This window comes from Rhinolophus ferrumequinum, chromosome 6 (genome assembly GCF_004115265.2).
Source record: "Rhinolophus ferrumequinum isolate MPI-CBG mRhiFer1 chromosome 6, mRhiFer1_v1.p, whole genome shotgun sequence".
NCBI classification, from domain to species: Eukaryota; Metazoa; Chordata; class Mammalia; order Chiroptera; family Rhinolophidae; genus Rhinolophus; species Rhinolophus ferrumequinum.
In genome coordinates, this window is record NC_046289.1 from 61004260 (window position 1) to 61027631 (window position 23372).

At 35.0% G+C, this 23372-nt stretch overlaps 1 protein-coding gene across 2 annotated transcripts in view; it reads left to right on the plus strand.

Moving 5' to 3' along the window:
- The window catches only part of SLC30A4 (solute carrier family 30 member 4), a 24129-nt gene extending 4419 nt beyond the window's left edge, over window positions 1-19710 (plus strand). The window contains exons 4-8 of one of the 2 annotated variants that reach the window (XM_033109281.1): window positions 11403-11556; window positions 12972-13173; window positions 13865-13970; window positions 14750-14884; window positions 15505-19710. In XM_033109281.1, coding sequence (XP_032965172.1) covers window positions 11403-11556; window positions 12972-13173; window positions 13865-13970; window positions 14750-14884; window positions 15505-15659 — 752 coding nt within the window. In that variant the 3' untranslated portion in view covers window positions 15660-19710. Of the gene's footprint in view, window positions 1-11402; window positions 11557-12971; window positions 13174-13864; window positions 13971-14749; window positions 14885-15504 lie in introns of those variants that run through there. The other variant, XM_033109282.1, reaches the window with a different exon arrangement.
- Window positions 19711-23372: the final 3662 nt, after the last annotated feature.

Sequence of the window (23372 nt, forward strand, 5' to 3'; positions counted from 1 at the left end):
TCTGTTAGGTCAGTTTAGCCAGAATCCTTCTTATTCCTAATGTTTCCTCTTAGTAATTTTCCATCCACTGACTCCCACCGCTTCTTGGCAGGCAAATTCCATTTGCCTATGCAGTATTCAAAGTTGAACCCAATCTCTCTACCCCACTGCAAAATTCCATTGCAGTGGTCCCTATACTTATTTTGATAGCTTCCCCCCCTTGAATAAAGTCTCCTTTACCATGTCTTAACATGTGTCATTGATTTTTTTTCTTTTTAGCAATGCACACATATTTTCCTTATTTTGAACAAATATTAATATTTAATTGAGAGGTTAAAATCATACATTATTATCCACAAAACTGTGCTTTTTGCTGTTACTGTTTTAAAATTTCTTGCTTATTTTTAATATTCATATAAAATAATTATCTGAACTATTACAAGAAATGCCATCGTGTAGGTTTTCTAAAATTTAGTCACTGCATCTTTTAGTGTGAAACTTGACATTGTAGCTGAACGATTATATTTCAAGTAGCTATCCACATCATCACGGTGGGAATTTTTCTGACATCCCCACCCTTCAGCACTCTCAACTGCTACATAAGAGAGTTCAAGTGCTGAGTGAGATTTTTCTGTTATGTTTTAAGCTACTGCATAATACGTTTGGATGTGTTCCAAAAAGAAACCCCTCTATTATCCAACATATTACACATTCATTTGTTTATTGACTGTCTTGGTGTTTTTAACAACTTTGAAATTATTTTCAAACTTTAATTTTTTTGTGATTTAAACACCTGCAATTTAAAATCTAAAACATAGCATCATAAAATGGGGATTTTCACCCTCTAGTACCATTTGAGAGTACCAGTTAAGAACCTGTGGTTCTTAACCTCTTTTAGGATTTAGCCCCCTTGGAACTCTAATGAAAACAGTGGCACTTTACCCCAGAAATACATAATGAGTTAAAAACTAATAATCATGAAAATTCCATTAAATATCAAAGAAGTACTTAGTATTTATGTAGGCAGTCATTTTGTTTCTTCATAGATAACAAGGACTACAAAAAGATGAGAGAAAATAGAACTGACTGTTCCTATTGTGTCTCTACAAATCTCTGTAGAAAGTTAGTCTTTCCCTTTTCTTAAAAGTACGGACGAAGTTCAAGATGGTGGACTAGGTATCAGCATTTGATTCCTGTCTCTCCTGAGAGTCCATTGTAATTTAAAAAAAGTACCAAAACAACAAAGAGAAGCAAACAGTTAGGTCAAGAAATTTCCAGTAAGTTATGGAAGTTGGAAAGTAGGTGGGAGTGGGTTGAAGGCAGAAACAAGTCAAGAAGCTACAGCCTAGAGTACGTACACTGAGCAAGGAACTGGATCAGTCCAACATATCTCCAAGGAAGACTCAGGACAGAGATGAAGTGAGAACTGGACCTGAAAACAGAAAAGATTAACTGAATGACTATACGTAGGAAACTGCTCCCACTAGTTGACTATGCCCCTACCTTCCATCCCATCCCCATCTCCACTCAGGCAGCCTGCATTCCCCACCCACCAACCCCCCTTTAAAACAACATAGTTCTTCAAGGAAGAAATTGAACAAAATGGGGAAAGCTGAGGCTTCTAGGCTTCTACCGTGTTTCCCCAAAAATAAAACCTAGCTGGACAGTCAGCCCTAATGCGTCTTTTGGAGCAAAAATTAACATGAGACCTGGTTTTATTTTATATTATGTTAGATAACACCCAGTCTTCTATTACAGTAAAATAAGACTGGGTCTTATATTAATTTTTGCTCCAAAAGACACATTAGAACTGATTGCCCGGCTAGGTCTTATTTTCAGGAAAACACGGTAGTTGATGCTCCAAAAGAAGTACATTTTTTAATACTCGGATTAGGGTTCTGCAGCCTCATAGCTTGGTTCCCCACCTACTCACCCTAAAGTAATACATTTGTCCTAGTCTACACTGCCCTTCCCTACACTGATTATTAGTAACCATTTTAGTTAGTTGATCACTTACCCTTCTGGCATTTCCTTCTTACAAAGGATAGTTTCCCTTTTCTTCTGTCCTAAATGTGAATGGACAACCAAGGATCTTTCTGCAAATGAGAAAAACCAGCAGCATGAAAGAAAATGAACAAAACTAAACTAACAGAAAAATTAGTTCCAGATAAAAGAGAAGTAACCTAAGGAACAAAAGAAAATGTTTTAAATTATCTTATTAACATACTCAGAATAATAAAACAGTAAAATATTTTGAAATAGAAACATAAGAAAAAGCTCTTTGAAACTGAAACATTGCTGAACTTTAAAAAATGTTTTTTTTTCAATAGAAGGATTAGAAAATATAATCAAGAAAGTCTCCCAGAATACAGAACAAAAAGATAAAAAACAGAAGGAAAAAGGTAAAAATTATAAAAGCACCATCTAGGACATCCAAAGTTGTACTATTAAGAACCTCAGGAAAAAAGAACTTGAAAAATAAAAGGGAGTGACTGCTTAAAGGATATAGGATTTATTTTGGGGTGATGAGCACATTCTGGAATTAGTGGTGATTGTTGTCCAACCTTGGGCATATAGTAAAAGTCACTGAATTATACACTTTAAAATTGTTTAAATGGTGAATTTTATGTTATGTGAATTTTATCTAAATTTTTAAGTCATTTAAAAAAATTAGATAGAGGACTCAAACCCTCACACTAGAAGGGCCTTTTGGGATCTTTGTATTCAAAAATCTTACGAAGATGTACCTAGATATGGAATTGATTTCACTTATTCTGTTCTTTGAAGTGGTGATAGTAATGGAAGAAAAACTACAGTGACTTGGGAAGGGTTAAAAAGAGAACAAAGATAGAATTGAATAAAGCTATAAACCAAAGCAGTGGCTGTCCACAAATACCACTGTTTCATGAGTAATTTAGAAGTTTTGTGGGGGAAAGTATGTTTATATTGGACACATTTAAATAGTGTGCCTCTTATGACATCTAATATCAAAACTTGGGAATTCGGGTCCTTAAGAACATTGCAGAAGGAATCCCCGTAAGAAATGTCTGCTTTGTTACTGTTGTTGAATTTTGTTTTGTTTTGATGGCATAGAGGGGTAGGACGGGTTGGTTTTTTATTTGTTGATTTATTTTGTAAATAAGTAAACCATGTTGCAAAAGTCAAAAATTATTTTTTAAAAGAAAAGATTTGTAGAGAAGTCTTCAGAGAAGACTTCAGAGAAGGCTTACTTTTATTCTGTCCCCTCCAACGCACCCTCCCACCCCACTCCTTATTAGTAGCTATTTTAATTCGTTTCTGGCCTATCCTTCCAGCATTTCCTTTTGAAAAGTATAAGCAAATACATGTATATGTTCATATCCTGCTCCCTGCCACCCTTTCTTATGAAAAAGGCAGCATACTGGATTGTCCAGTTCTAGACCTGGAGGTGTGTGTCTGAGTGATGGATAGCAGTAGTTATTTCCTAGATTTATTTTCTTTTTGTTTTCTCATAACACTTTATACATGTTTAACAGCATTTCTCACATTTTTGTAGCTGTTTTTTTATGAAACTGTGTCTCCTTCTAGACCGTGAATGAAGTAAAAACAGGAACAAATAATATTACACTCTGTCTCTGGCACTAATAAGTGCTATATGTATAAGAGATTATTAATTGAATTGTTGCATATTCAGGCTGAGTAAATAAGGATATGAAAACTGTGAAACAGATAATTTAGTGTAGTCCATGATCCTCAAATCATTTGCATTTGGGGTAAATTAAACTAATTTCCAAACCAGGAGTAGGGCTATTTTTGAAATTTTGGGATTAAAATATTTGGGACTTGAAAACATTTATTTATAATTTTGAAACTGTGGTCATGTTCACGAACTAGACAATACAAATTTATTTGACCCATAACATAGCTGGTGGCTCAGCCTGATTTATATGTCCTTTTGACTAATTAAAAAATTAGTCAGAAGGGAGTTTCTTCTTTTTTATCTCAGTCAAGGGCCCATCCTGTTTGTCTGTTTTGGTACTTAACCACTTTTAGAGTTTTGTGGTTAAACTGTCTTTGGTTCATATCTAAGATACGCAGTTTTACTAGCTATATGGAGAATGACCTTTTGGAGAATAATTGAATTTCTCTAAGTATGAGTTTCTTCTGTAAAATAGGGATGATAATACATATTTGTATTGAGAATTGTAAAAAATACGTAAGGTAAGATGGTAAGGTATAAGTACCTAAACGTGGTACCTGACACAGTAAATTCCCAGTAAAAGTTAGTTCCAGTCTTCTTTTCTTCCCCTCCCCCCTTTGTTTTCAAAATGCTGATGCCCAGGTCACACCGAGATCAATTAAATTTGAGTCTCTGTGGAGAGATCCACACATTAGATTTTTTTTCCCCTTCCCTCTTTTACCTGCCAGTATGTCATCTTACCCGGACTTTTTATCTCTCAAAATGATCCATGCTCCAAAATTGCCTGCCTTCCCTTTTCCCCTAATCAGAATTCTTATTCTCTCAGCATAACAGCCTCAGCTAGGAGAAAAGTAAGGTGATTCACCCTGATGATTAAATAACAATTTTAAAAGATGTGCTTTTTGACTCGGGTCTTTGGCAACACTTTTGGCAATATAACAAAATTTATTTTAGCAGAAGTCCTTCAGTCAAGGTGACAGAACGGTAATTTTAGACTTGAAGGGTAAGCCCAAGTGGCTGTCCCAGGAGTCAGTTCCATTCTGTTAGTACTTTCCTTTATGTGATCTCACAGATGTGTAAAATCATTCAGATTTTTCTTTTTTTTTATTTATTACTTTATAGTGAGCTACAATGGCAGCTTTCTTGTGGGAAGGGGGAGAGCAGGGAAGAAACCATATGTGAGTTATTTTTAAAATGCCTGGATTTATTTAACTGTGGGTATGCCATCTTAGAACTTAATGAAACCACACTGTGGGAGAAATCCCACAAATCTTTAGGAGGAATGGCACTATCTCCCAGACAAAGGAACATGCTATTCTAAAGTGAACAATCCCACCCCCTTGCTTGCTTTCCACTTTTATCCTTCTCTGTGGATTATGAGTGTAATTGCCTTTATTTATATATAGCTTCTTTCCAGTTCTTAGGCTGAAGAGGTGTATGGATTAGATAAAGATAGTGATCATCTGAAAGGACAGCAGTAAGCAAAGTTGTCTGTATGTGAAATAAAAAGCAAGATCCACACTTTGGTAATGCAAATCACCAGCCTAAGTTAATGGCAAAGTGACCATGCAGTACAGTAGTCTTTTGTAGCAATGTGTTCTCCAAGGCAAAGGCCGTGGCAGATCTGGTTAGATGACGGCTGTCCTGAGGTATGTATATGGTTATGATGCTAATTCTGCTTAGTTTTGTTATTTTATTCCCTGATGCTAAAGGAGCAGAAAGTATTCAACTAAAATAACCCTTCGCCCATAGATGCAGACAAAAAAAGGAGAAAAAAAAATCTCTTCTGTCTCATTAGTGATTCATTTGAACAACTTCTTCCCACCCCTGACAGGAGTCATGCCTATTCATTATTCACATCTTAGTGAGAATTAATTCATATTATATAACATCTGTAGGAAAAGAATAGGTACTTCCTAGAAATGGGAGTTTTTACTGTGGCACAAGGAAGGCATGAGTGAGGCAGTCAATGTTGGAGAGCCAAAAGTCAACTTGTAGTTCTGGCGCCTTGGGGTGGATAGAGGGAGTGGTAAGAAGGCAGGAAATAAATTATTCAGAATAGGAGGTGAGAATCCAAAGACAAACTGCAGTTTATCTTGGCATTCTAGTGGCAGGAGTGGGCCACTGAAAATCCTGTCAGATGTCTTTAGCCTGAGTGCTGTAGGGCTGTCTGTGACTGAGTTAAAATAAAAATATGAATTTGGAAGTCCTAGGCAAATATAGTACAGTGCACTGATTTTTCTTCTGTTTCCTTCCTGTCTTCTACTGGAAGAAGGTAGAAAAGAGAAATAGCACAAAAGGAAATAGAAGACTGTATCTCCACTCTCCTTCCCTACTGATTTTTATAGATCTCTGAAATCTGTCTTTAGATATGTACTATATATATAGTTCTTTGAGACAATAGAAAGACAAGTATTATATAATTTGAGGGAAACGTATTCATTATTGGCATCATAGCATTAGCAAAGTTAACAGTTTTGATAGGCCAATACATCTAGGCAGCGCTCACAAAAAGGCAAACACACTTGGGTTGTGTACACATAGGTGAAGCAGACTATTCTTCATTCACTGAACAGGCATTCAATGCTTATCTATTAAATGAATAAATAATAGTATAGAGTGGGGAGACAGGCAGTAAATATGTACATAAACAAAACATAATCATAAATTGTATTAAATACTACAAAGAAAAAGAATAAGGTTCTATGATGGAGAATAACAGGACAGAAGTACTCAGTGGTTTCATATGAACTTTGAAAACCTGTAGTTTTGGCAATTTATAAATGTGTTAAAATGTGCAGTTAACACTTTTTTAATGTTTTATAGTACTATCTAAGCTTGATAATTATATTCTCTTCCATTTAATTTTTTCTCTTACCATTTATTGGCCATTCAAGCCAAAACTATTTATTCTCTGTATGTGATTCAGGGTGTATTTTGGTCTTTATTAGATCATTTAGTATAACCATTTGTTTATATTTCAGCTGAACAAAAAGACCCAAGTGGTATTATAACAAAAAAATACATATTTGCTCATCTTACTCCCCACTCCAACGCTACAGTTCAGCCAGGTAGACTGATTTAATTATTTGTGTGTAAAGTAGCAAAATATGTTAAAACTACTATAATAATAGGTTTTCTAGAACCTCCATAAAAATCTCATTCAAGAGTTTTTCATTTTTGCCAAATTTCCATTTAGTCAAGTTTACCTAAAGCTAATGGGGTAGTTACTTTCACAGAAATCTAGGGTTTCAATTGTGAAATTCCTGGGTCTCCTTTAGAAAATGAAAACTCTAAATGTTATGCACTCCTTTTGTCTTGAAAAACTTTACTGTACATTATGTGACCGGATACCAACTCAGAGCATGAATGAGAAGATTGGAACAAGTCTTAATTTGGTTGTTGATTGAAAGCTTCCCTCTCTCTTAAACGTGGCGAGAAAAAACATTTTGCCTATATTTATCTACATTCCATCATGTTAAAAATACTAGGAAAAATTTTTAAACACTAATTAGCCCTATTCATGATATTTCACCAAAGTTTAATTTATTCACAATGAAAGAGCTTTTTGTTCACTTTTATCACTACTAGGATTTTTAACTATATAGTATTATCTGTGCTTTATATTTCTCAATTATAAATCTCAACCCTAAAAATCCACTGAAAAAAATTTTTTCACATTTGCATTTATCACTTTTCTGGCTAGAAGACATTTTGATGATTAAAATAAAAAATAACAGATGAATGTCTTTGCTTTTCACCAAGGGAACTAGATATGAGGCACATTCTTTATTAATTGCTGGAAAAAGGATGTCATTGATAGTAGTATCTTAATATGTCATTTGGGAATTTCTAGGAATCAGCTGAATTACTCTTAACTGTGTGGACAGGCATTGGGATCCCTTTTATGCTACTCAAACATGGGTGAAAACTGTTGTGGAAAACTGTGTGTACAGCTGCAGGAGCCTAATGGACCTTCTACGGGTAGAACACTCTTTGCCAAGGAACTCTGTTTATGCTTCAGTTTGACTTTCATTTTACTTTATTTTGAAGGTGGTTTTGCCTTGTCTAAGAGTTCACAAAAAGGTAATTTTAAATGTTTAGGAAAATTACCACTAGGATATGGACTTATCAGACTTAGCACATACATGCATGCATGTGCAGCCCTTACAGGTTGCCCAATATGTCCAAAATACTGCTTGGGACATACTTACATTAAAAAATTATCTGTTGTTTATCTGAAATGCAAATTTAACTAGGCATTTAGTATTTTATCTGGCAGACCTACTAGGGTAACTATATAACTTATCATCCAAACCAGGACACTTTTGATAGTAAAATGGGGCACTTTTAATAATTATACTAGGACAACAGGCATAAATTGGGACTGTCCTGGGAAAACTAGAAGGTATGATCAGCCTAATTATAGGGGGCTTTGAAAGAATTTTTAATTATTGGCTTTAGATTTTCATAAGCAGTCACATCTCTATGTCATTAACTTGTATAGCTATGAATATAAATGTAAAGTATATTGCTTTATATTTCATGTTTAAAAATTAGATTGTCACCTTAAAGTCTATGGTGTCCTAATTGCTAGCTTCAACCTTGACATATGATTAAAATTCTATCTTTTTTTGAAAGAGCTTGGGAAGGATTGGTATTTTTTTTAAACACCAATTTTAAAGAGAAAGTTCTTATTCTTTGTGAGTAAAATGAGGCTGCCACTAGTACATGAAATTTTACAGTTTAAAAAATTGTTAATTCTTTTCTTTACATTATTTATATATGTTTATTTTATCATCAGCAGGTATAACTTAGGAGAAGAAATTCCATGTTTTGGGTCTTGTATTTGGCTTAATTCTTCTATTTTAATCTATTTACTTTTTGTTTGGGCGGATTTAGTACACTAAATACACTTAGTACACTAAGCACTAAGTCCCCTCTTATCTGTAGGGGATACTTTCCAAGACCCCCAGTAGATGCCTGAAACTGTGGATAGTATTGAATCATGTATACGTGTATACTATGTTTTTCCAATATTTACATCCTATGATAAAGTTTAATTTATAAATTAGGCACAGTAAGAGATTAACAACAACTATAATAAAATAGAACAATTATAATGATATACTATAATAAAAGTTATGTGAATGTGATCTCTCTCTCTGATAACCGATCTGATAACTAAGAGGGCTACTGAGTGACTAACAGTTGGGGAGCATATATACCCTATGGATACATCAGACAAAAGGGATGATTCACCTCCTGGGTGGGACAGAGCAGAACAGCTTGAGATTTCATCATGCTGTTCAGAACGGTGTGTAATTTGAAACTTAGGAATTGTTTTTACCTGGAATTTTTCATTTAATATTTTCAGACCGAGGTTATCCATGGATAACTGAAACCGCGGAAAGCGAAACTGCAGATAAGGGGGGACTACAGTAACCTGTTGTTTATATTTAGCTTAACCTTCTTAATTGTATAGCCTTTTATCTTCCCTTGTTCAGCTTAACTTCACTCTAAAATTTATCCATAAATATTTGAATACCTGCTATATGCCAGCCACTCTGTTGAGTGCTACAGTAAATGTGACATGGAATGTAACTTGGTCATTTCCTCAAGGAGCTTAGAGTCTGAGCTTAATATGGTTGTCTCTCCACAGTTTTGTATATTTCAGCTGGTGTTTGCTCTGTTTTCTTCAGCCCTGTGTCTCTTTCAAGATGTGATTATTAGCATATCAGGAATAGGTGTACCACAGTTTTGAATAGTAACTGTGTTTTTTGTCTTACTCCAACATTTGCGATGCACAGGATTTTACTGGAGTTCTGTCTAAATTAATGAGATGTTTTCAGGAAACAGTTTATAGTTGCTAGATAATTTTTCTGTGTTGTAATTTATAGGTTGGAATTAAAGTGTATCAAAGTCCAGTATACTTGAATTGCCTGAAACCTTTGAGCAATGAGTCCATCCAGATATCAGTTTTCTAGATTCTTTTACCTTTTAACACTTAACAGGATTAATGTCTGGTTTCTCTAAAGGAAAAATTTTCTTTAAAAGTACTTTCTTGCATTTATTGTTTTGAGCGTCAACACTTATATAATGATGTTAGTTGATTATTTTAATATGTACTTCAAATTGCTCTATTTTTTGTTATTTTGAAAAGATATAAAATTATTTCTACTTTATATTCACATGGTATAAATTTCATATGGTACAAAAGCATAGATAGTGCAAAGTCATCCTTATCTCCCAGCTCCCCATTCTCCTCACCATCAGTTTTTTATCAGTATTTTGTACATCCTCCCACAGACTGCATATACAGATCATTATTTATATATTCTCTTTTTTCCTTTTCACACAAATGGTAACACCATGTACACTGTTTTGTACTTTGCTTTTGTCACATAACTATATTTTGGAGATTATTCCTTATCAGAACATAAAGAGCCTTGTTCTTTTTTTATAGCTTCATAGTATTCCATGTTACAAGTCCTCTACTAATCACTTTTTATTGTTTTCAATTATTTGCTGTTATATACAGTGCTTGATAAGTAGCTTCATAACATACCTCATTTTACACATGTGCAACTCAATTGGCATGAGCGTGTATATCATTCCTAGCAGAGGAATTCTTGGGTCAAAGTGCACTCATGAATACTTGCATGCATAAAAAATGTCTTTGTTTTTATTTAGTCTAAAAGTAGTAAGTGTTTGTGGTTAAAATCTTAAAATATTTCAAACATTACTGAAAAGAATAAAGTGAAAAGTAAATTCTCCAAGCTCCTACTCCCACTTCCCAGATGTCACACTTTCTTGTCTATCTTTATGATTATCAATTTGCCTAATTGTTTTCTTTTTTTATATAAATGGCTGTATAGTATCCCGTTATATGTATATACCATAGTTTATCCATTAAGTTTCAAACTCATTGGTGGACATTTAAGATCTCTCCAGATCTTTTTTGATACTACAGACAAACTTATAATGAAAAACCTTATAGATATCTTTGCATACATATGGATGTGTTTCTATCAGATAGATTCCTAAAATTAAGGAATACATGCATTTGAAATTTTAATTAGTTTTACTAACTGCTCTCCAAAAACATAGTTCCATTTGATCTTTCCACCAGAATATCCTTGTTAACTCTGGCTATTACCAGATTTTTTAATCTTTGCCAATTTAGTAAAGGCCAAAAAGGAATTTTATTCTTATTTGAATTTCTTCTATTATGATTAATTTTGAAAAATTAGCCATTTCTGTTTATTTATGTCCACCCATTTTTCTTATGATTTGCTCACTTTGTTATTGATTTGTAAGTGTACTCATCTATTAGGAAATTAGTCTGTGGGCATGTATGTTACAAATATTTTTTCTCAGTTTTTCATTTTTTACCATATGTATGGTCTATAAATACATAATTTGACCCTAAAGAGGGGAAGGTGGGGAGTATGAGGAGTGTTAGTGGAGAATCCAGACGAAACTACTAAACTCTTTTTAAATAAAAATATATATTTATGTTGTATACCTGAAACTAACATAAGATTATATGTCAGTTATACCACAATAAAAAGTTCTATATCAAACAATTAAAAATTTTTTAAAGAAAAATAACATGACAATGATATAGTGCTTTTATCTCTTAGAGGCAAGAAGATAAATAATAGATTGTACAGTGTTTAGTTTGTATAAAGTGTAATAACCATGCTGCAAATACATTTGTTTTTTATATTCTTCCCTCCAGAGGTTTTGTCAGCTATGATTAGTGTGCTGTTGGTGTATATACTTATGGGATTCCTCCTGTATGAAGCTGTCCAAAGGACTATCCATATGAAATATGAAATAAATGGAGATATAATGCTTATTACCGCAGCTGTTGGAGTTGCAGTTAACGTAATGTAAGCTCTGTTTTTCTTAATTTAATAGGCTTTATTTTTTAGAGAAGTTTTAGGTTCACAGCAAAATTGAGGGAAAAATGCAGAGACTTCCCATATACGTCCTACCCCCACTCCTGCAGAGGCCCCCCATCGTTAACATCTATCAGTAGAGTGATATACTTGTTACAAGATGAACCTACACTGACACATCATTATCACCCACGTCCATAGTTTACAGTAAGGTTCATTTTTGGTGTTGTACATCAGATAGGTTTGGATAAATGTGTAATGACATATATCTACCTTTACATTGACGTGTGTCATACACTCTATTATTTTCACATTAATATTTTAAAATACTGTCATTTTAGAAACTATTATACATGGATTCAGTAATGTGCAGTAATATTTTAATATAATTGTATAGCACGTAAATTTTTCTTATAAATGTTAATAAAACGCTGTTGGAATTACAAATTCCTCATTAGTTTGCTCAGGGACACTGAAGTTTGACTATCAGGAATTTAAGGACAAAGTTTTTTTTAATTTAATTTTTATAATACTTTTATGTTAAGATTTATTTTTAAGTACCAACTTTTTTTCCCTAAAAACTGAAATTTTTCAGTTTTATACTTAATCATTTGGATCAGAGCTCAGCAAACTTTTTCTGTAAAGGGCCAGATGGTAAATATTTAGGCTTTTAGAGCCATACAGTCTCTTTTGCATCTACTTAACTCAGTTGTTAGAGAACAAAAGCAGACACATTCAGTATGTAAACAAATAAGCATGGCTGTGTTCCAATAAAACTAGTTACAAAAACAGGCAGTGGGCCAGATGCGGTCTACAGACCATGGCTCGCTTCCATTCGTACTTCAGATAAAATCAGAAGTCCTTACCAAAGCCTTTTCAGTAAGATCCTGTGTACCACTCCAGCTCATCTCCTAGCGTTCTTGCTCACTTTATTTTTGCCGCAATGGCTGCTTCCCTTGTTTTAAGCACATGCAGCACATTTTCATCTCGGGGCCTTTGCCTTGGTATTCCTTCTGCCTAGAACACTCTTCCACCACAACTTGCTTCCTGACTTCATTCAAGTCTCTGGTCAGAGGGAATCTGAGAGAGGCCTTCTCTGGCACCTCTCCCCATTCCCTCCATCCCCTGGCAATGCTTTTCTTCACAGTGTTCTCATTGCTGGCAGCACATTAGGTATTTGTTTACTTCTCTGCCTTCCCAACTAGAACATAAGCTCCCCTGAGGGTAGGGGTATGTCTGTCTTATTCACTGTTTTGATGCCAGCATCTAAAACAGTACCTGATACATACGTGATAGGTGCTCATATATTTGTTAAATGAATGAGTTCCATGTTGCCTTAGTGTATGATTAGTGACAGATATTTTTATCAGTAATGTTAGGAAGAAAATTGTGTTCTCTTTTAACAGAATGGGGTTTCTGTTGAACCAGTCTGGTCACCATCATGCCCATTCCCACTCTCTGCCTTCAAATTCCCCTTCCACTGGTTCTGGGTGTGGACGCAGCCACGGGCAGGATAGCCTGGCAGTGAGAGCTGCGTTTGTACATGCTTTGGGCGATTTGGTACAGAGTGTTGGTGTGCTGATAGCTGCATACATCATACGATTCAAGGTAATATGATTGCTAATTTTTCTATTTTAAAAAATATATAATTTCAACATTAAAACTAAAGGTGATTGTGTTTTATCAGTATACTGGACACCAGTGCCAGTCCTTTTCATTTGCTTTTACGTAAGCCTAAATGAGCCACCAGGCTAGCTCTTTTGTTAGTACTAAACACAGGAGAAGCACATCACGAGGTAATTTATCTGTCGCTGCCTTTGGTCGTGCCTTCACTGGAGAACTCAGTTTTAAGCCTTGTCGCTGAACTGCCAGGTGTGGAATGGGCACTGCAGTGAAATCCAGAGATTTGGAGTCTAGTCTGGGCTCTGCCATTAATGCTTTGACCTTGAGCAAGTCCCTCAACTCTAAATTTGAGTTCCTTCCTCTTTAATATGAAGGGCTTAAATCAGATTGATGGCTGCTAAAACTCCTTCCAGCTCTGATATTCTGGGTGGAAGATTTAGAGAAGGTACAGAGGAAAACAGTAGAACAAACACTTAAACTTCTGGAAATAGGTCCCACGAGGAAAGGCATGTAAACAATCTAGGAAAGAGGGAAGACTCAATTGCAATATCCAAGTGGTAAAGGTATTCTCCAGTCCTGCTAAAGAACAGGATACAGGGTATGCCTTACTTTGCTTTACAGTCTGTTTTATGTCTGTCAGTATTTAATCACACAATTTTGATCAATCATCTTACAGCCAGAATACAAGATTGCTGATCCCATCTGTACATACGTATTTTCATTACTTGTGGCTTTTACAACATTCCGCATCATATGGGACACAGTAGTTATAATACTCGAAGGTAAGATCTCACTAATACCCTCACTGTGGATTTATTGCTTCCCTAAATCAGACTGGGGGTGGAGGAGGCAGGGCAGGAGCCTTGTCTTTTCCTTTCTTTCTGCTGATATTTACAAGGCTACAGTAACACCACCTTACATGTATATAACATACAAGAATCCACGTACTTCCCATCTGTTACCCATTTGATCCTTATAATAGCTAAGAAACATTGGTAAGGCACATGTTATTATACCCACTTACCAACAAGAAAATTGAGGTTCAGAGGGGTAGCCTAACTTGAATAAGGTGATGCTGCTAACACACTGTGGAGCTAGGACAAGAATGCAACTCTTTTCATTCTTAATGCAAGTATATTTAGGGGGTATTTATTGATTTCTTAATTTCCATTTAACTTGCTACTTTATTATATTTTTAGCATCCCTGCCTTACTTGTAAATACAAGTTCTCAACAATAAATTTATCATCATTGGATGTTTCTCATTTTTTGTTTGTTTGTTTTTTTGTCTATCCTAGTTTACTAGTTAAATGAAATACTCTGGTTTAATATTCCTTTTTAGTGAGAATGAACATTTTAAAAGTATTTATTAACCTCTTGTGCATATCCTGCTGTATGTGTGCATGGTTTATCTTAAAAATATTAGTATATTATAAAATGTTCGTTTAAAATGAATTTGGTAAAGCCGTTTGGTTTCTTTAAAAAACAAGGTCCTATCCATAATGTATAACTTTTTTCCCCAAATATATGTTACTTATAAATGATATATTCTGGACTAATAGGTGTACCAAGGCATCTGAATGTAGACTATATCAAAGAAGCCTTGATGAAAATAGAAGATGTACATTCTGTGGAGGATTTAAACATCTGGTCTCTCACTTCAGGAAAACCCACTGCCATAGTCCACATACAGCTAAGTATGTTACTGAGGGTAAATGCTGGGGTTGGTGGACTCCTATCTTGGGAGTTAAACATCTGTGTTATAATTAAGTAGGAAGACATTACTCCTGGAAAGATTTGTTTTAAGGGAGGTGTGGGCTCTTCAAAACGTGAGTTGCAGGTCAGTATTGATATCAGAGCAGTAATTTTTGATGTCTTTGAGATGAGACATTACAAATAGATTTTTGCCTTCAGATTAAAAGCATTAAGTATATTTACCATGCTTTTTCTACAAAAGAAAAGCTAGACCCTATGTTTTTATTTCTTTAAATCATTTCAGAGATTGATGCTCTTTATTTTTTATCTAAATAGTACATGCATGTGGTTTATAAAAGAAAAAGTACAAAAGATGAAAGACTTGTAATTGATTTATAGTATTCTTTCTCTACCTGATAGTGGACTAGAGAGATTGGGATACTGGCTATTCTGGCTTTATAAACCGACACACTTCTCTAACAGAATAGCTTCAAGAGGGTAGAACTCAAACTAATAAAAATATGTTCACAGTATACTAAGGTTGTTTTTTTCCCTGTGTCTTATTCACTAATGTGTAATTATGTACAATGAAAATATTAATGATATTTTCTTGACATTGCAGTTCCTGGAAGTTCATCTAAATGGGAGGAAGTGCAGTCCAAAGCAAAGCATTTGTTATTGAACACATTTGGCATGTATAAATGTACTATTCAGCTTCAGAGTTACAGGCAAGAAGTGGACAGAACTTGCGCAAATTGTCAGAGATCCAGCCCCTAATTTTAGTTGTTTGGGGGACTACTTTCTGCCTTATTTATCCTGCAGTCACAGACTTGAGAGCAATAAATGCACACCTACATGAGAAAATGGAATCCCTGACAGCTGTGTCCACATTGCACACCAGTCTTGCAGTCAGTCTGACAGTGCTAGTTTCTGTTTATGGTAAATGAGACTTTACCATGATTTTCAGATGAAGATGTTTCTAAAACATTGTTTACAGAATGAGACGTGACTCTACAGATACCTCATAGAAGACAATCCAAGACCATACTTCGTTAATTATGATAGAGTACATGTCTTAAAGGAAGCATCAAGAGTTCTCTATTTGCATTTAAAAATACTTTTCAAAGACCATTTTGTATCAAGCCAGTGCTGGAAAACTGAATTTTTTTTAATGTAATCTTGACACCCAGCTTCTAGAATTTGACACCTAGCTCTCTTTTTACAGAAATTATTTCTCAACAGATTTCAGAAAGTACTAGTAATTATCCACAGTGGAATAAGCATGTATTCCTAAGTGTTTCAGAGATGTTTTATTTCACAAATAAGTCTTAATGTTATTGGTATAGTTATACTTTATATAAACAACTTTTTCCAGATTTTACAGGGTTTTGAATCTCAAAGTTAACGTTTTTGGTTATTTGTAATCTTATCAGAACCAGATCTTTACATATTGTGGTCATAATATGGTCAGTGTCATTAAATTATTTAGGAAATATTTTCAATATTAATCTGAATGGCAGAAGTTAATCTTAAAGTCAAGTTACTATATGATAATTTAAACAAAATAAAGGAGTGAGGATGGGTTGTGGAGTTTTAGATTTAAGTCTTCCTGAAATCACTTTTATTGTTCATGGAATTTATCTTTACTTAAGAACAACAAGAGACTGCAAAGTGTAAACAATGATGCCCTGTCCTTGTAAGAACTGCCTTACGTTTTGTACAGAAAGTTTGCGTGGTTCTTTGCTTCCTGCCACCAGTTAATCGGTGTGTGCCCTTTCAGAATAGAACTCTAAAGGGCTAAGGTTCAGTTTGTAATCCCCACCTCTCACATATAGATTAACCACATTCTTCAAGAGAGAATTTCTGTTCCATGATATGGGTTAGGGATTCTCCAGGGACTCGAGAAACCCTAAGATACAATTTTGAGGTTTTCCAATAATACCATAACAGAAATGCTCAGAAGGATTGGGGTAAGATAGCACTCTGAGAAAACAAACATTTCAAGGGTTTTTGACTGTGTGTGTATGTGTGTGTGTTTGTGTGTGTGTGTTTTAAAACACTGGTATAGGATGGACATTAAATCTGTGTTGTAGGGAGGCTAAGCATAAACATTTCCAAACCAAAAGCAACCTAAAGTTTTTTTAAAGAGGCAACTGTGACTATTCATGTTTCATTTTGCAACTGTTGGTTTTGAGATTATGCACATGAAGAATTCATTTTCAACAGAGAATCAGAGTAAAGTAACAACGTACCAAACAGATTATTAGCTGAAACCCTAGACAGACATGCCAATGACTTAGAATATAAATGAAGAATAGGAAACAGTTTTCATCTTTTTACCAAGTACCGCAGTATAAGTAAACCTAAGATAAAACCTGAGTTCACCTAAAAGGTTGTTAAGAGTTGATGGTATCCAATAAAAGGGTTTATGAGGGTTCATGGTACCTAATAAAGCCCAGAATTTGTTGAATTGAATTGAAAAATGTATGGGATTCTTATTGTGAATCCATTTTAAATGATTAAGTTTTCAAAAAATTCACAAGCATATAAACTGTTTAAATCAAAATACTCTTAAATATAGAAAGCAAGTAAGAATAAATGAGAGGCATTTCAGTGCATATCTGGGCATTTATGGACTTTGGGTACTTAGCAAGAGAAAGGAAAAGAATATTCATTATATGTTAATGGGTTTTCTCATATTTGCAGATTTTTCCGTATCTACTGAACTTGTTTCTTATAAACTTTCCTTTATGTTAAGTAGGTATATATCTGAATATTCATGTCGAACTGTTCCTTGAAAACAATCTAAAATCCATTTAGGATTGAAAAGGATCGTTTTGTAAAATGCAGAAACACTGAAAACTTTTGTAAATCTTAATTGTCATGCTCTGTTTAAAGTGAGGTACATATGAAGTTTCTTGTGCTTTGCTTTTTGTAGCAAGAACTACAGATTTTGTACTTTACTGAGTCTGTGAGATTGGAGAATTGATAGATTGAACTTTCTGTAACTTGACAAAACCCACAGAGAAGGAAGGCTGTGGCCTTAGCAGATGTGAGCAGGCAGGCCCAGCTTCTGCCCCAGTGCTGGGTCTGCCCTTCACCAGCCCAGCAGCTGCCAGCAGCCACACCCCTTGGCCAGCTCTCGGACAGAGAGCTCCCCACTGTCCTGTGAAAAGCGGTGGCTGAGTGCGGATAAACCCGCGGGGTTCGTTTTGCACTGGAAAAACAGACCACAACATCAAAACTGGGCAGTTCTTCAGTGCAATGTGTTTTAATTAACATTTGCAAATAATCAGAGTTACTTGTATACAGAAACCTGTTTCCCAACTCTAGCCAGATGCAGCCTTTTGATTTATTTTAGGAAAAGGCCTATTGTTTCATTAACGACCGACCGTGCTGCCTTAGAAATACAACGTAGGGAATGTAGTTGAATAAGGCTTATTTCAGAGAACTTTGAAGTGCAGAACCAGAAGTGACTAATTCCTACCAACATTTCCATTAGCCACAGTCTCGGCTCTCATCAGTATTGTTTGCCAAGTCACTGGGTTTCTTATTTTGCTGTTTTTTTCCACCTTTTTTATGCTTTATTTCCATTTTCTAAAATGAAGTTTCCTGCTCTTAGGAGTGTCAGGGTTCTGGTTCTGTCTCTTGAACCCGGATGTCCTGACTGACAGACAGTGTTTGTCTTTAGTAGAATTTTCCCAGACTGGGCACAGGGAAAATCCGATACAGGAGCTTCCCTTTCATTTTAATGAGAAAAGACCTTTCAGAAACAAAGACCCACTTAGAAAAATGTTTCTAGGTGGGGAAGAACCTTTTTTTAAACAGCTGACTGTTCCTGATCCAGAGTCTCTGCACTGAACTTTATAGAATAAGTGACAGAAACAGACTGTACTCTGCAACCACAGTGCAGATCGTTGCTAAGACTCTGGGTGGTGGCTCAAACCACCATTCTCACTGCTTTAGAAGAGATAACCATTCACTTCTGAAACAAGCACAATTCGCCACATTTATTTTCTTTCTGTGCATGTACATTAATGGTTCATCATAACGAATAAGGTGTTCTTAGAGAATTTGAGCCCCTTTGGAATTAGGTGTTAGGCAATTTTCTGTTGACTGTACCTTCTATACAGTAAATTTGAAGTTACAAAATGTGTTCCTAGGTGTAAGATTAGTTCATTTGGTTCGGTTTGTTTTTGAACCAAGCTGAGCTCATGAGCCGGTTGGGTAGTAGTCACAAACGAACAGTGACGCCTCCATGTATGTATATGCTGTCTGCAAGGGAGGCAAGTTTGATCTTCAAGTCAGTAATCGATTAAAATACCATTTGCAAACCATAACTACAGATCTGTCATGTGAATCCCACCAGACAGAGCTTCAGACCTGTTTCACAGATCTCCAGTTAGGGAGAGTGTGATGTTGGTAGTAACATGCAAATTGCAGGAAAGAAGTTGTGGGAGTTTCTCAGTGTTGAATTCTATGTGTGCGTTCAGGCCAGTCTGTCACTGAATTCTCGCTTACAAAGGGCCTAACTTGTTTTTTCTAATCATATCGTGAGTACCAATAAACAGTTTCTGATTTGGGGTAATATTGGAAAACATTTATGGAGAGACTTGCACAGTTGAATCTCTGACAGTGTCAATTTAAATACTGCAATTAAGTATATTCTGAAATAACTGCAACACAAAATTGAAATGTGCCAGTAAGTCCGCTTTGCACCTGGAAGATACTGTACATCTGCAAAGCTTATGCTTCTCTAAGTAAATATGTTATTAAGTAAGCCATATTACAGTTTAAGAAATTGTATATACTTTTCCATATACCCCTTCAGAAACCAGATATTTTGCATATGATTGATTCTAGAAAGATGTTGAAGCTGGGGTTTGTCCATGTAATTTAAAATCAAAGTATATATATGTATATGTACTGTATTTGCAACTTTTAAATTGTAATTTCCTACACATTTATTAAATAAAGTATTGTTTTGCCATGTGGTTTATTAAAAAATGAAAATGTACAGTCCCTTAAATGTCTGGGGTAGTTTTAATTAAGTAATAGAAGGCCTTGAAACATAATCTTCTTAAAAAGAAAAGCATTAGAAAATAGATGATAGCCTATCTCATCTTACAATTTCAGATTGCAATGCCCTCTTAGATATTTAAAAAATAAGCCTGGAAAAAAATCTTCCAGATAGAGTACAAAGAGATATTAAAAGAACCTTTACCTTTTTATTTTATATCAGTCAAATTTTTAATGTCCCTCCAGCCCCAGCAACAATGGCAGAAAGGAAAGAAAGAAACCCCTGTGAAAGTAAGACTGGTGAGGACCATCGTGAAATGTAAGAGTAATGACGCTCCAAGAGTGTAGACCAGGGGTTAGCAAACTACGCCTCTTGGGCCCAAAAAGCTGAGAATGATTTTTATTTTTAAAGGTGTGTTTGTTTTTTTTAATCAGAATAATAGTTATAACATTTTGTGATGTGAAAATTATGTGAGCTTTAAATTTCAGTGTGTAAATAAAGTGTTTCTTGAACACAGTGACACTCATTTGATTATATGTTGTCTATGGCCACTTTCCTGCTGCAGTAGCAGAGTTGAGGAGTTACGACAGACATAACACATGTGCTGTCTGACCCTTTACGGGAAAAGTTTGCCGGCCCCATGTGCTCCTGCTGTACTGTGACAGCTGTCACAGCATACATGGATGCAGTCAGCCTTCCTGGAGCCCGCGTAGGAGTTGCTGTGACTGGTCCGTCTGAGGCTACCTGAGTCACCAAAGGTTCTTTTCCGCCCTTGACCTTTTCCCCTTGGAGTTGGGGCAGAAATATAGGAAAAGAGTAGCAGGATTTCAGATTTTATCGATGTACCATATATTCTATCTAACATTCACTAGCAAAGCAGATTTCTGCCCAGACCACCGTGATAACCAGAATCATTTAACTATTTTTCAACATAAAGCTTATTCACCTGACTTTTTAATTTTTCACTGAAATAAATGACAAAAATAAAGGAAATAAAAATGTATGTATGTTGAGTACCTTATGTAATTTGTGCCAACTAGGAGCTCACAAATGAAAAATAACATTTTATCTGCTAAATTAGATGAAAATGATTAGCAGGCTTTTAAAATAATATGTTCTTTACAGTTTTCCAGTTACCTAGGAAAAGACTCTAAGATTTTTGAAAATACTAATAAAATACAGTTTTAGATAAGTTATACTAATAAAGAGATGTTGCATATTATTTGATTATCTACCTAATTATATTTCTATTTTGATATGTCTTTTTTTTATGTCTAAATTAGATGCTAAAATCTAATTTGGGGTGACAGCCTTACAAGCTCTTGTTTATGGTAAACTTTCAGTTTTATTTAATGTACTAGTAGAATAATATTTTGGGTTATAATTCACTTCCAACCATGATCTGTTATAATTGCTATAAAATAGTCTATAATTGCTATAAAATAGACTAAATATAAATAGCAAGTATGAAGCCTTATGACTAAATATCATCTGTACATTGATCATGTGTTTAAGATTAGGAGGTTTTAAAATCCAGCCTTCGTGAATATCACCGAAGATCTCAGATCGTCAAGTAGGGTTCTGGTTTAAGGCACTCATGGGACTTTTACAGAACATAAACTGCAAAGTTTGGCCTATGGGTATTACCTAATAAACACAAATAGTATACTTTGTGAGTTACCAATAGCTTCTATGTCTCCTGTCCTGAACTTTTCTGATTTGACTTTCAAATTCCTTTGTGTTTCACTTGTCAGTTTCTGCATATTAGTTTTTGAGGTTTTGTTTTTAACATTTTTGTTCACTTTAACAAAATGCTGACACTATGGAAAAAAATGTGGGGGTTGGTTTTTCTCCAAAATATACTGAACTATTTCTTGGTAAGTAGGATTTTTTTTTTAAGTAGGAAATTTTTAGAGACCTAATAAAAGCAATAAAGACACACCTCTGTTCCCTTTACTTTTCTAGAATTAAAGATCTGACCCCACACTCTTATCGTCTTTGCCCCACTTCCTTTCCCAAGGAAAACTGCTAACAGGTAAATGGTTACAGGGATATTTGCCTCTGAACAGTGATACAATGAATGTTTGACCTTAGTCAAGTCATGAAGAAGAGGAGTAAAGAGAAGAGTTTCCTGGAGTAAAGAGATAGGCTTCTATTCATTAACCTATCATATTCACCTGTGAAAGCTACAAGGCAAATCCTAGAACAGGCTGTTAATCAGTTACAGCTTGACTGGAGTTTCAAAATTATCGGAACACAAGCGTTTTCCATCCTCTTTGCTTTTTTGTGTAAGAATATTTCCCAAAGGCCAGGATATTTTTTAAACCCCTAAGACAAAGTATTAATAGAATGTAAAGTGTTTAGCCATTGCTATATATTTGGTTTTAGAAGCATTCTCATCTTTCAGATATCTTGATATTGAGAGGTCTCAAAAAGTTGGTTCAATTGGTTGGACATGTTTTTTTCTAAAGTGTATTGAGACTATTTCCAAATGCCATCGATTTTATAGTCACTCAACGAAGAATTGATCTTTGAAGCCACCTCCCTTCCATTGAACATGTTATAGAATAAAACACAAAATTCCTATGTATTTTTAAAGTTATACCGAAAAGGAAACATTGTTTTTGGAGTGCATCTTGGGCCATACCCTCACCCTCTGTATGATAGAAGATCACACTCCCATTAGGGAAGGCCTGAGAAACTACGGCCTATAGATAAAGTCCATCCTCTTGGTAATGACAGAAAATCCTTCTGATCTGGTGACTGCTTGCTTCTCCACCCACAGTTCCATGCACCACCACTATCCTACCTCCCTGACTGGTATGTATCAGCCATACCAAACTACAGTCAATTTTTGGTTTACAGAGAACATAATTGCTAACATTTATTGAGCCCTTACTGCATTTCAGACACTGTGCTGTGCGCTTTATATGTATTATTTAATCCTCATGATGGTTCTTTGAAGAATATTATAATCTTCATTTTGCAAAGAAAGAAAATGAGACCAGGAGAAGTGACTTGCCTAAAGTCATATAGGTAGAGTTGTAATACAGGAATAGAAGATCACAGACAACTCTTAAATATAGTTATAATTAGTAAACATGTAATACCAACGGGATCCAGTGTAGACTAATGTAGTTAAAATCACAACCAAGTTTTAGATAATAGATGTATAAAAAGTAATGGAAGTATTAATAGTTTAGGAGCACTCAACTTTATATAATTACATGCATGCTTGGCAAAAAAAAATGCCAAAAGTTTACCCTGTTTCTTAATTTTGTTCTAGTTCTTTGAGGCACCAGGATGGTACTTTGGATCTCACTGCCTCCACTTGACCAAACTATCTCCTCAGAGGTCACCAGTGCTCTTCTAAAATCCACTGAACATATTTTAGTTCTTTATTACTTCCCAAGGAGATAATTCAAGAGGGAAAAAAAGTCCAAACAAAATGTTTGCATAGGGCAAGAATT